Source organism: Lepisma saccharinum, chromosome 21, assembly GCF_977018435.1.
Source record: "Lepisma saccharinum chromosome 21, izLepSacc3.1, whole genome shotgun sequence".
In the NCBI taxonomy this organism is placed as follows: domain Eukaryota; kingdom Metazoa; phylum Arthropoda; class Insecta; order Zygentoma; family Lepismatidae; genus Lepisma; species Lepisma saccharinum.
The window spans coordinates 21,616,905-21,631,086 of NC_139249.1; the positions used below are offsets into that span (position 1 = coordinate 21,616,905).

Below are 14,182 nucleotides of genomic sequence, written 5' to 3' on the forward strand. Positions count from 1 at the left end.
AGGAAATTTGAAAATTAAATTTAATTTTATTATACCATGATACCAGGACCATTGAACAGCTATGTTTAGAAAATAATATTGATTGAGTTGTTTTTTTACTGTAAGTCCACTTTATGCACAGTAAGGCTAATGAGGACTGGACCTACAGTTTAAAGTGGGATCCGAGCCACTATTTGCCTCCACAGGGTATCGAACCCGGGACCCCTTGATTACAAGGCACTGCGCCATCGGGGAGGCCCCAAGAAAATAATATATTATGAATTAAATTAAACGTATCAGCAATGATTATTAAAATAAAGAACATGTCTATGTGAGTTATCTGAAAAACGAGACATTTTAGCATCACGACTGCAATTCGAAAAAATCTGGACAGGGATAAGAATGTACTATCCCGAGTAAATGGTTATAAAACAGAAATTACTCTCTATCGCAGGCTGCAGACTGGTGTAGCCTGCGTCTTTCCACAACAAACCCATTCATTTATGCAAGAACAAATTCGATTTTTTTGCAAGAATTAATAATAATAATAATCCTTACGTAGGTTTTTGTAGGTTCACATTAAAATATTTCAGTAGAGGCATGGTCCCATGGCCCCTCCCTTTGGCACAGGTCTGTTCTACATAATAAACAAATAATAAAAAGAGACAAGTGGATTACATGCCATCTTTGGTCGTAGCGTTGATCAACGACTCGTGAATTCTGCTGTAACGAGCAAGACACTCAAGAAAGTATCCACAAAGCTTGAAGAGCGTAAAAAAAAGGGGTTGTAGTTTCTTTGTCCAATAGACCAAGTTCGCGCAGACTGTAGAACAAGAAAAGAACCGCAAGTTTTGCATGTACGATGAATTTCAAGGTCGCAGAAAGTTAGAAAGTTAAACAAGTAGGAGAGAGGAGGAAATGAGGCATGGAGACAAAAGACGAGAAGATCCGTTGAAGCGGAAGACTAGAACCAAATGGTGTAAACGTTACGCAGACAAGAACTGGACGCTATGTTGAAATTTTCGTACGCCCCTTTCCACAATGGATTGTCTGGTTTCGGTGTTGGAGACCTGCTTTCTGATCTTCTGTCAAGTCGCACCGCAATGCAAGATCTTTCTCTCTCGCCCTACACTCCTCCTTCTGCGGTTCTCGGAACGCGTGCAGGACCTAACACACTTCTCAAGTGGATGGAGCATGTGAGAGTCCCCAAGTGCATATATGCATTGCGGAAGTGGCGGCTTGTTTTATGATCTCTAGCGGAAAGCTCCTTTCTAAAGGTGACCTCCCTAAATTCTAACCCCATCCTCCCTAACTCTGCCCTATCTATCTCTTCCAACAACCTCACTAAACTCTAAATTCTGCCCTATCCATCTCTTCCAAAGACCTCCTTAAATTATAAATTCTGTCCCCATCTATCTCTTCCAAGAACCTTCCTAATTTTAAATTCTACCATATCCATTTCTTCCAAACACCTCCCAAAATTTCAAATTCTGCCCTATCCATCTCTTTCAAGGCCTTTCCCTAAATCCTGTCCGCGTCCAAACTCTCCAAGAACCTCCCTATATTCTGCCCCCATCCATTTTTTCCAAGACCCCGTAAATTCTAAATTCTGCCCCATCCACCCTTCGAAAGAACTCCAAAAAATCTTCCTCATCCACCTCTTGCATCCTTAAATTCTGATTCTCCAAATCCCCCAAAGAGAACTCCAAAAATTCTTCCTTATCCACCTCTTGCATCCTTAAATTCTGATTCTCCAAATCCCCCAAAGAGAACTCCAAAAATTCTTCCTCATCCACCTCTTGCATCCTTAAATTCTGGTCCTCCAAATCCCCCAAAGAGAACTCCAAAAATTCTTCCTTATCCATCTCTTGCATCCTTAAATTCTGGTCCTCCAAATCCCCCAAGGATCTTCCTAAATTTTGCTTCAACTCTTTCAAGGACCTCCTTAAATTTTATCCCTATCTAAATCCTCCATACATCATTCTATCTCTCTTTCTCTATTTTTATACTCTTTATATATCACTGTACTTCTTTCCTCACCATCAACCACAGAAAGTGGGAAGGAGGCAGACCTCCCCTCCAACCAATTAGTATCCTATCCTTATTGCTCCCAACAAGCAAGAAGAACTTGACAACTGAGCAAAATTTGACCTCAAACAAGCATTCTTCATTTAATATTGAGCAGTACAGTAAATGTGACAACCCTTCGAAAAATATTTTCAACCTCTCACTGACCTCCTTGAATTTCATACCCACCCGAAACCTTGAAGTAACTCAAACATATTTTGTTGTGTATTTCAAGTCCTTGCAACACTTTCACCCTGTAAATTGAAAGGGAAAACTATCAATATTTAGCAACGATTAAATACATCAGGAAAACAGCAAATAATACTCTGTTACAATGTATATAACAATAAATATTAGTGAAATTGTGTGGTGTAGCTGCCAATTTTAACGAATATTAGGATATGACTTTCTCTTAGAAGTTTTTTCTTTCTTTCGCAGGGACAGAGGAGTATAACCGGGGGACCGCGATGAACCTGTGGCTCTGGGGCCTCTTTGTCGTTGTCCTCCCTGGAGTTACGTCCGTTAAGAAGTCCTCCGGCTCAAGCAGTAAGTGTTGCCATCCTTATATATATATATTACTATATTTGACATAATATAGTGTAATGCTGTACCAAGATGAGAAAACCCTCTGGAACTTTCGTCGAATTTTCAACATTAAGCAAACAATCAACTGTTTGCTATAATGTTGCCGAAATGTGTGGCATTCTTCATGATATCATCGTCACCCTTATTTCGTGCCAAGTGTTTGTATGGTAACATGAGGTCACAAGCAAAGCAGACCATTTTCGTCTGAGATGACCACTACAAGAGCAAACAAATGACTGTCCACACTAGTTCACGAATTAGCCGCGGTCTTTCTCTAATTGGCACAGCTATATGATGACTAGGGAGCGGAAGTTGATGAAATGTCATCTTTTTTCTGACATCTCGGACACGATGCCCATTAAATATACACAATATTACACTTCGACTAGAACCCAAAAGAAGGTAATTTTAAAGTGCATTTTTTTTGCCAATTTTCAGGTTTTAGGTAATTGTCCCCGATTTTCGGCACATTCCCGTAATTTTTCGCAATATTCGGTGTATTGTTTCGTCATATTTTGTCACTTCTTTCATTTTGGTAATATTCTTGAGTCATTTCACCAAGGTGAATATAGGCTCGCAGGATTTATTTTTCTTTACAGTGCCACAGAAACACACCACACTACATCACAGGGCAAAGATGCGGGAAATTAATGCATTTTCCACCAATTCATTCATTCATCTATGACTTTTTCATAAAATTGTTTTAAAGTTATTCGGTTGTTTCCATTGGAAATCCTCGTTGCATATTTTAATTGAATGTGCATGTGGTATCATTTGGTGCTTTTCTTTTTAAAGCAAGATTGAATTTTGTTTAATTTCATTTTCATTTCAATTTTTAACCTGAAACTAACAAATTTAATGGTCTTTTTTTGCATTCTTTACGTATTTTTTTCCCATTTTTTAGGACATTCTATAGGTTATATACCTATATTTTTTAGGTCATCAACTTCCGCTCCCTAATGATGACTAACGTTCGAAAGAAGGTCTGGGAAATGTGATTACAATAAATTACAATTACCAGCCCTATGATTCCTTAACAACTGACTACACAAGCATGGTAAAGGCAGGGTTCCCAAATCTCTAGTTTTCTGCGGGGTTAATTTTGTTTTAGATCCTGCTATTTTCTTTCATTACAAGATTTACTACTAGTAGTGGCATTGTCCCAGATTACTACACTATATGTTAGCAGATACTGAAGCTTTCCCGATACTTGAGCAGTTACGCCTTGCAGTCAAGGGTCCCCCTGTTTCATTCCCGATTGATTCACATTCATTTTTGTACGTCCAGTCCGGTTTGACATGCTGAAATGAAAGTTGTTTACAAGAAATATAATTGACATACTAAAGCATACAGCGTTTCACACGATGCACCCTCTCACAAAAATGTAGTCTCAAATTTTCCTGCAAGATGGTGCACCATCACGTTGGGCAAGGATTGTGAGAGATGTCCTGAACACAACGTTTCCACCACGTTGGATTGGTGGAGCTGGTCCAGTTTCCTAGCCTCCTAGGTCCCCTGATATAAATCCCTGACATTTTTTTGTGAGGTTATGTCAAGGTCAAAGTGTATCAAACTCACACGATTAATCTTGATGTTTTCAAGCCCAGAATAATCAATAGTATTGCCACTGTTAACAGGCACATGTTACGACGAGTATGAACAGAGATTTAATACCGTCCAGATATTGTACAGCCAACGTCAAATATAATAGTACGCAAATTGTCCATCGCTATTTTCATTCTTTTTTGTTCCACGCTGTACGTTGTTTTAAATAATGAAATTCTGTTGATACGAAGTAGATGATGTCCTCTCTTAAGTGAACTTTTTATTTCAATCAATGATCAACACTAGACATCGGATCGGATTTGTATAATATCAAAGTACAAAATGTGTACATAAATATGTAACAATAATTAATAAAATATGTACTTAAATATGTATAACACCATTAAGCCGTGTTTCTATGATATGAAAAACTCAATATGCTGACCAAGGCAGAAATTTATTTTATTATAAAACATAAACTAGACGTAACGTTTCAACCTTCTAGCAAAGTCTTCTTCAGACTCTGAACCAAGTACAAATGAAACAAGGTACAAAACAGGAAGATATATATACACAAAAATCACTCCCCTCCAGACACAAGATTATAGGAAGTTGTTTTTTCTGGAACATTCCAGCAGGTGGCCTTCCCTTGTCAACTGTACTTTCGCCTGACAGGAGATTTAGCTAAAATAAATATGTATTATCAAAAAGATATGTAGCTAAATATGTAGTATCAAAGAATATGTAATATTAATAATAATCGAGTATCCAAGCAATTTTAAGAATTCTGCTAGATATTTATATTATTTGAACAAATTGTTCAAATTAAAATTTGTATCATATTTATAAACTCAAAAGAACACGGCAATGTGTACATATTTAAGAAACTAATTTTGTCAACTATTAATAACTTTTCACATCGTAAATTCTTGTAGAATATGTAAATGTGGAGGCAGATTAAAGAAGAATTAATGCATACAGGACTTACTTATGCTTTGTTACACTAGGTACAGTATCTTTCGATAAATAACAGTTCCAGTATTTTTTGTGTTTGGTCTTCAGCCTGTCTTTCGACTTGGCAGTCAATTTTAAGTGACCGTAAGCACCATGCATTTCATTGATTAGAAAATATGACATCACATGAGCTACAAATTTTCTTCATCGTGTTTCAAGAATCGAAAATGAAGGAAAAAGGATCAAGATAGCAAAAAGATACCGAAATATGTTATTTTATGTAAAGTAAATTAGCAAATATGTAAAATATGTAATATCCTGGCAAATATGTAAAAATATGTAACAAAATTTATGCAAAATCATGTCAGTTGTATAATTCGTTGACATTTTCCTGTTCAAGGTATGTACCTAGAAAGGAACAGAATATGTAATTACATACAAATCCGGCCTCTAATCATCACATTGTGGAAAACAAACTGAATGAAAATAGTGAGGGGCAATTCAACTACTCTTGCCGTTGAGTGTCCAAAAGAGTTGTATGTCTAAATGGACTGAACACGAATACACTTTTTCAGTTGTGCAATATGAACCGGGTTCGTATGTCAATTACAAGTCTTGTTATTAAAATGTGAAATTGTAAACAACTTTTATGGACACTCTGTATAGTACCTACATTGTTTTTAAGGTTGATGTTGATTTCAATATTTTAATGATGAATATAATTTTGCTTAGGCTTGCGGAACATTGGTCTACATTGTCAGTATTTAAGATGGCTAAATGTTTTCAGAAGCGAGGCCAGATATCAACAAATAGGTTTATATTCTGTGACTTGGTGGACGATATAAATTGTGATACAATTTGTACAAGTACTTTAGTCGTAACAAATAATTAGTTAAAAAATAAAGTGTCAAAATGGTCATTTGAGATTTTATATAGCTACATACGATCTTGTGATGTTGCAAGTACATGAATTCAAATTTGAGACATACACGGGTCCTATTTTAAATCAACAATTCCTATTTTTGTGTTTTGTATATTTTATAATCCATTCTAAGTGCCTCCTTGAGAGATTTCGTATTGTCTAACGTTCGTCTAATCATAACATAACCAGAATATGTAAAATGAAAGCTTAATTGCGAAAACAATATGGAGTGAATTTTTCTTGTGGAAATCTAAGGCCATATCCTTGACAATAAAAGATAAGTCAAACGCGTAAATTATCTAAGGTAATAACATATTTCGCACAACACGGAATATTTTTTCCCACGGGTTGAATTCCAAGTCAAAGAGAAAGCGGAAGTATATGAATATCTCAAGGATATTCACGTTAAACGGGAATAACACACTTAGACGGAAATGAGTTGTCATTACCTGTAGAAATCTGTCACACCGTTTTAGGGCAGGAAGAGCAAAGATGAACATCATTTTCATACGATCCGCCCCTAGCAGGTGTGTGTGTTTTGTTTAGTAAATATTGTCTATAGAAAGATGAAACTTGGTGAACGAATATATACCGGGTGTTTCATAAATTATTGAGTGGTTACAAAAATATATTGCAAGTAAATTATTGAACTTATGTCAATGAAACCAGCCCCGAACGATCGAGGAATGCAAACAGTTTGTGTGTGCATGTTTTGTTAAGCTGAGAGTTCATATCCCTGCCGCTAGGCGACACCTAAACGAGCCACATCACTCAGTGTTTTGTGCAATGTTTTGGCCACAAAGATCACCGGACCTTACACCGTGTGACTTCTTTTTGTGGGGTTTCATCAATGACAGGGTATTCGTCTAACCGATGCCGCGTGATATCGCAGCCCTATACTCTGTCCCAGCTAGCTGTAGAGCAGGGCCGAGCATATCGGCAGAGGAGGAGGAGGAGAATCGAGTGGTGAAAGCGCAGCGTTGCCAACCGTACGGTCCTGACCGTACATGTACGAACGTACGGTCCAAACCTTAGTCCGTACGCTAAATGCACGGCTTGTCAAAATTTGCTTTTGCAGTTTTATCCCTAATATTTCCCTAAGAAATTCTTAAACCAATCGTACGGACCTGTAGACAAGAATACGGTCCGTTTGCCATGTGCTTTCGATATTATCCTTTTCAAAAGTTTGCAACGCCGCGTAGCGAAGGAGGAGACCGGGTTCCCGTCACCCATTACACAATCCCGTTTCTCTCACTGCTCATTGGTGGAGCCGTCTCGCGTTACTACTTGCGCAGAGACTTGTTCTCGTTCGCCTGGTCTACAGTTAGCTGGTACGGAGGGAGCGTATCACCGCAGCGATGGACACAATCGACAGGCCCATGTTGATGCGAGTGTTGCAAGAAGTAGAATATCGTGTCCATGCATGCTGTGTCACCCGTGGTGCATACATTGAACATCTGTAAGTGTAAAAACTGTTTTGAGTTCCTCGTTCGTTCTGTACTGGTTTCATTAAATTTTTGTAACCCCTCAATTATTTATGAAACACCCGGTATACGTACACACAGAACCCAAATCGTGTCAATTGACATATATATGTTGTCTCCAATAACACATCAACGTGCATAAACTACATATCATACTTTTGGTGTGTCAAAACACATGCGGAAATGCATAAAAATGCACTTTTATAATCTGGTGTTCCCTGTGATGCACTAAAAATGCAACAAAGTTATTTGAAAGATAAAATTACACATTTAGCCGTGTAAATTGATGCAATTAAGAAGAGGGTGACTTATGAAAGCATAATTCTCTCGAATGTGTATAAATAGATTAGTTCATTCGTTTCGTCGAACTGATCAATTCTCGAGCATCTGTCTCACTGTGGCATACACTGAAATACATTTGCATCTTCTGTTTTCAGTGTAAAGTAACCAGTAGCAGTTTTAAAGATTGAGCTGATTGGCCCAATTCAAAATTTCAGTACAAATGAATAGGATTTTATCGCCAATTATAAAAGTTATTGAAAGAATTACCTTGATATTGTTACAAATAATTTTCCTAACCTGAAGTCATTTTGTATTGTGTCTTTCTACAAAATAATACATTAATAATGCAGAAAATTGATATGTTAAAAAAAAAGATTCAATGTTGTTATTTTCATTCTACTTTCCATTGCTGATACTCGTTCTCTTTCTGATAAGAGTAACTAACTGATCTCATAAAATTCAATAACACTGCTGTACACCTACGACATTTTTCAAAATTCCACTAATCAACCTGACGTCATCTTCCTTAAGTAAATATCCTGATCGACCAACCTGTATATACTTACTTATCTTGATTATGCGCGTAGATCTGGCAACATGGCACTCGGTTGTCATGACAAACGGTGCTGCCATCTGTTATCGAAAAATTACCGCAAAATCACCTTTAGTACTGCCTTAAGGCACACTTTGTCCGGACCATAGAATGCGAGACTAACATAATGATATTTCCCTATGCACTAGCATTCCACTTTAAACTGTAGGTTCAATCCCGATTAGCCTTTCTGTGCATAAAGTGGACTTAGAATAAATTCAAACAAACAAAACATGGCTGTGTTCTGGGTTTGTTACACTATAAATATTTAGTAATTAACATTTTGAACCTTCCTTTTGAGAGACAAATGGTAGGTAATCTTGGGTAATTTTAAAAGAAATTTAAAATGTGCCCTTCTGTAAAAAAATAAGAAATTATGGAAGTGGAGACTGTCTTAGTACCACTATCAAGTATAGATGTCGCAGTTGTCATACTTATAAGTTATCTTAACATTTTGATAACATTTGATGCGGCTGTTCTGTGTTTTATTTGTAGAAGTCGTAAGTAAACGGAATAATAATCATTTCACTGTTGGAATAGTGCGTATATGGCAGAGACAAAACAAGAACCATATGTGCCCGCAAATTGTTAATTACAGTGATTCATTATTATTACATAAAATGCTTTTTAATATGTTTCATTGTAAGAGCGTTTTTTGTCACTAGCTTTTCGCGTCTGCAGTTTTGAACACATGATTCCATTTTTTTTTTATTAATTCAAGTGTTATAACCAGGGTTGTTAAAGGTCGAGGAATTGTAAATAAATTCAATTCCGGTCCAGGAGAGAAAATAAGCAAGCGTAAATGGGTTCTGGCCCATAAAGGACCTTTTTTTATGTTTAAAGTATTTCAATTCGGTCCAGGAATCTTTTCTCCGTATGAATTTCAATACGGTCCAGGGACCATTTTCCGTATGAATTTCAATACGGTCCAGGGACCATTTTCCGTATGAATTTCAATACGGTCCAGGGACCATTTTCCGTATGAATTTCAATACGGTCCAGGGACAATTTTCCGTATGAATTTCAATACGGTCCAGGGACCATTTTCCGTATGAATTTCAATACGGTCCAGGGACCATTTTCCGTATGAATTTCAATACGGTCCAGGGACCATTTTCCGTATGAATTTCAATACGGTCCAGGGACCATTTTCCGTATGAATTTCAATACGGTCCAGGGACCATTTTCCGTATGAATTTCAATACGGTCCAGGGACAATTTTCCGTATGAATTTCAATACGGTCCAGGGACCATTTTCCGTATGAATTTCAATACGGTCCAGGGACCATTTTCCGTATGAATTTCAATACGGTCCAGGGACAATTTTCCGTATGAATTTCAATACGGTCCAGGGACAATTTTCCGTATGAATTTCAATACGGTCCAGGGACAATTTTCCGTATGAATTTCAATACGGTCCAGGGACCATTTTCCGTATGAATTTCAATACGGTCTACAGATGTTTCGTCATTTTCACAGATTAGCTCTCAGAAGGGCCTTTAACGGTTTTTAAACGTCGGGCGCTCAGCCGTTGTAGGAGATTTTCCTGACCGGGTTACGCTCGTAGCTCCCCATTTTCCTCACGATGGTGGGTTGCCACGGCTCTATACACAGGCCGAGAAACCCAGCAGGACTCGAACCCACGCCATCTCGCAGTCGCAACCCAAAGCACAGCGCCTCAGACCTCACGGCCACGGAGGAGGACGATGAAGTTTTATAGTACCTAAAGTATCCTATTTTTCTTGCTGAAATCAGAACCTATTGTAGGTTTATGCACCTAAATCAAATCTTTTTTAGGTCTTCGGCCGTGTCCGAAAGGTGCAAGACCGTACTTGAAGCGAGCATCCTCCGAGTATGGTCTTGGAGTGCGGTCTTCAAGTCGTGGACTGGAAGTGAAAGTCTTTCGAATTGTACTTCGACTGCAGCGCCAAATACGATCAGTAGATAGAACTGAGGACACGTTGTTTGTTGTTGCTTTATATTGGCTCACACCGCCTATCCTTTGCGGTTTCTAGCCATCGGTACTGCTTTATGTGATCCTACTTCTGCTTGTTGTCTTCCTCATTGTTCCTTATGGCACTTGCACGGACACGTTGTTTTCCCCGCGTTTTAAACCCTTGTATTTCACTATAGAAATCACATAGCATGTTCAAATGTTCGTACACATACATTTCCACACATTAGAAGAACTTTAACCAACAACTTGCTGGCCCATAACGTATATCTACCTGTGTCGCTGGCTTTCTACCTCCGTGATTGTAAACAAATGAACAACGAGTGCGGAAACCACGTGACCTAGTCACCAACCATCTGCACTGCGAGCTGTGTACTTGCGTGCTTCTGTTCTTGGCGCTTTCGAACTGCGTGACGTCACTTCCGACAAGACCATACTTCAAGTCTGTACTTTGTACCTTTCGGACAGAGCCTTTGTATATTTTTTAAGGTTTTACAGGATTTTTATGTCACCCAGAGGTATTTACTCTCTTTGGTGACGAAGAGATTCAATGACTAACGTGTTTGAAATATTATTTTCTGTCGATTTCCTTCCATCCAAGTCCATGATGCTTTTTCAAAGATCTGAACAAAGCAAAATGTCTGGCACCACTGTTTCCTGCACAGCCCAAAGTGCAAATTTCTGATCCGTGTGGTCTTGCTCACTTTCCTCTTAGTTTGGTGCTTTGTGGCATTCATGCCTTGCGAAGTTACTTTTCATGCGTCCTTAATGGGAGGCTAGGTGCGTGAGTTTGCTAAAGCTGATAGTTTTTCGAATAGTGAATGCTGCTCGAAAAATTTATGTATTTTCAAGTGACAGTATATGCAAATGAGCTACTTTCGCAGAGAATAAGTGTGATTGAGTCACTGGCAGTTACTGCATAGGATTTTCATAATGGGTTGTGGGTCAAATTTTCAGTCACCACTTATATACGAGGGCTGGGCCATAAGTCATGGCAACTATTTTTTTCTCGCGAGAATACAGGACCGTCACAAAAATTCGAAATATACAATTGCAAGAGGATACTTTATGGAATTGAACAATGTATGAAAAAAGTACATGTGTACCAGGGGTTGGTAGTGAAGTGTCAAAAAGTCGTTAAATGAAAGTTTCGTTCTACAGGCGTGTATTAGCCACAAGGCTAAATTGTCAGTATAAAACCTTAACATGAGCTGCCCTGTTCATACATTGTTCAGTTCTATAAAGTGTCCTCTTCCATTTGTATATTTCGAATTTTTGTGCTGGTCCTGCATTCTCGCGAAAAAAAAAATAGTTGCCATGACTTGTGCCCAACCCCCGTATTTCGCATTCTATTTCAACATTTGATATTACTTTACGAATGATTGGTTTATTTGGGGCTATGTCCCCCCATCAACTCCCTTGGGTACGTCACTACCTATTAAAAACAAGCTGCGACCCGTGGGCTCTGGTTTGAAAATCGTGTGTGCTGCAAAAAAATAAAAAAAGGTCTGAGACTACCCTACTTCACGTAACGTTACCTGCCACGAGAGGCGCCACCAGTGCCTCGGGATGGATAATCGGAGCGCCACCTCGCGGGGAACCGGTTGAGGCGGTCACGAGACGGCAAGTAGGTAGCTGGCACACTGTGTCGCAGAGGAGCCACACGACTACGTCACTGCGTGCGTCACGCGTGCGGGTGGGAAGGTAACTGTGGGCCTGTGCGTGCGGGTATTCCTTACGCAATTGGCGAGAGGGATATTTTTGGCAGAGGGAATTATCCCTCTTGTGGGAAATTGTGGCACACTCAAATATTCTTTCTGTTTCGGTAAACGTACACTCACCGGCAATAACAATGGGACACCTAGATCCTGAAATACTGGCGTCACTGCAATGTGTGTTGCCTAGCTCTACGGGGATGGCTGAATTTTCTATTGAAATGTTGCTGTCGCTTTTCTACCATTTTGGGTAATCGCGACGATGAGGATTAATACTTTCTTATTGTTGATAATTTCAGTGTAAAATGGCCACCTATGCTGTATCTGGAATTTTCTCAATAAATAAAATAAATAAGTAATGATTGATTGATTGGTTTGGTATTGACAACCGCTTTTGGCGGATAATCGCGAAGATGAAGATGAGTAAAATATGATGAAATTGATGAGACACTCACAAAGAACATCCAGACCTAGGCTGGGATTCGAACCTGGGAACTTCTGTGGCGACATCACAGGTTGAGAACCTATAACGCGCCAGAACTTATGAAATAGAGATGGAAATCCATTGTCAGATCTACAAATTTTGCCCCCCCCCCCGCAAAATATTGCCAAACGCCCCCCTAGCAACCTACCTACCTACATACACAACAACAACAACGGTGTGTGTGTGTGTGTGTGTGTGTGTGTGTATATATATATGAGGGTAAATCAAAAAGTAATGGCAATTTTCACATAACTTCTTTATTTCCACACAAGAAGAACTACTTTTCCACATATGCCTCCTGCACAGCAATGCACTTTTGGTATCGTGCAATCAGCTTCTGTATCCCGTCCGCGAAGAAGGTTTTTGGTTAGTCACGAAGCCACGTCTGCACCGCCTGCTGGACCTTGTCATCTGACCTGAACCGACGACCACGCAGCTTTAAAGCGGTCCACCCACTCATACACCTTTCGTTGAGTCATGGCGCATGCTCCATACTGCGCTAACAGCCGACGGTGGATGTCTGCCTGTTTTGACTCCCTCCGACTACAGAAAGTGCACTACGGCGCGCTGTTCCTCGATGGTGCATTCGTGGAGTGGTGCGTCCATACGTGTGACCTTTTTGCTCCGCAACACTCGACTGAATGGGACGGATACTCCTACTTCCACGTCACTCCAAGTATACACGTGGTGACGTCAGACACACCCAGTCTTCGTTTATTTTTTTGCGAAAACCCAAAATTGCCTTTAGTTTTTGATTTACCTAGTACATACATAGCCTATATATGTATGTGTGTGTGTGTGTAAATCTTGATCTCGTGTTGACACAGTCACGTATAATGGCCTAGAGGTTATATAGAATGTAAAGAAGTTAGGCTGGATACAATTTGTCATGATAGAAACAGGTTAGGCTATGGGGGAACCACATTGGTATGTTCCAAGCGGACGTCTGCCATATTGATGGCCGCCATATTAAACTCAACTCATTTTTTTTTAAATGGGAAGGGGGTGATGTGATATATGTATATGGCACTGTTTTCTCACACCTGGAAAATGAGACAATTCATTTGTTACAATCGCGCAATAGTAACTTTTCCTAATTAAAGACAGGTTGAAGAAACGTTCACCACTGCATTTCTCCTGAAATTCTAGCCTGATTTGATTCTAGTCTGACTGCCACGCGGGAAACCCGGAGTGGGTGTTCTAAGGACGGAATTTTCCCGACTTTGTCCCCGCATAAAGCGGTTCTGGGGCTCACCGAGCCTCAATTCAAATTGTACCTGGGAGGAGGTGGTAAAGGCGACTGCAGTGTTGTGCTGATCACATCACCTCCAAGCTGGCCGACATCGAAAATATGTGCGGTCCTACCCTCACATACCCTAAATGTGCCTTCATGGCAGGGTGCTTTATGCACAGGGAACTTTACCTTTACTTGTATATATTGTATTAGTTTCTGTACCCCTGCGTACCTACGTTTCAATGGCTGAGCCCCCCCCCCCCCGCACTGCGGGGTTTTGCGGGTTGTAGATCCGGCACTGAAGACACTTAACCAAGGTTCTAACCCGGGTCCTCTGGTTTCGTAACGCATTACGATTACCATATATAATCAACTTGCTTAACGC

The 14,182-nt window shown here is 39.5% G+C and overlaps 1 protein-coding gene across 2 annotated transcripts in view; it reads left to right on the forward strand.

Moving 5' to 3' along the window:
* The window catches only part of LOC146004502 (trypsin-1), a 105,328-nt gene that overhangs the window by 38,551 nt on the left and 52,595 nt on the right, over positions 1 to 14,182 (forward strand). For both annotated transcript variants that reach the window (XM_083143365.1, XM_083143366.1), the window contains exon 2: positions 2,485 to 2,592. In XM_083143365.1, the coding sequence (XP_082999491.1) occupies positions 2,514 to 2,592 (79 nt within the window). In that variant the 5' untranslated portion in view covers positions 2,485 to 2,513. The remainder of the gene's footprint in view (positions 1 to 2,484; positions 2,593 to 14,182) is intronic.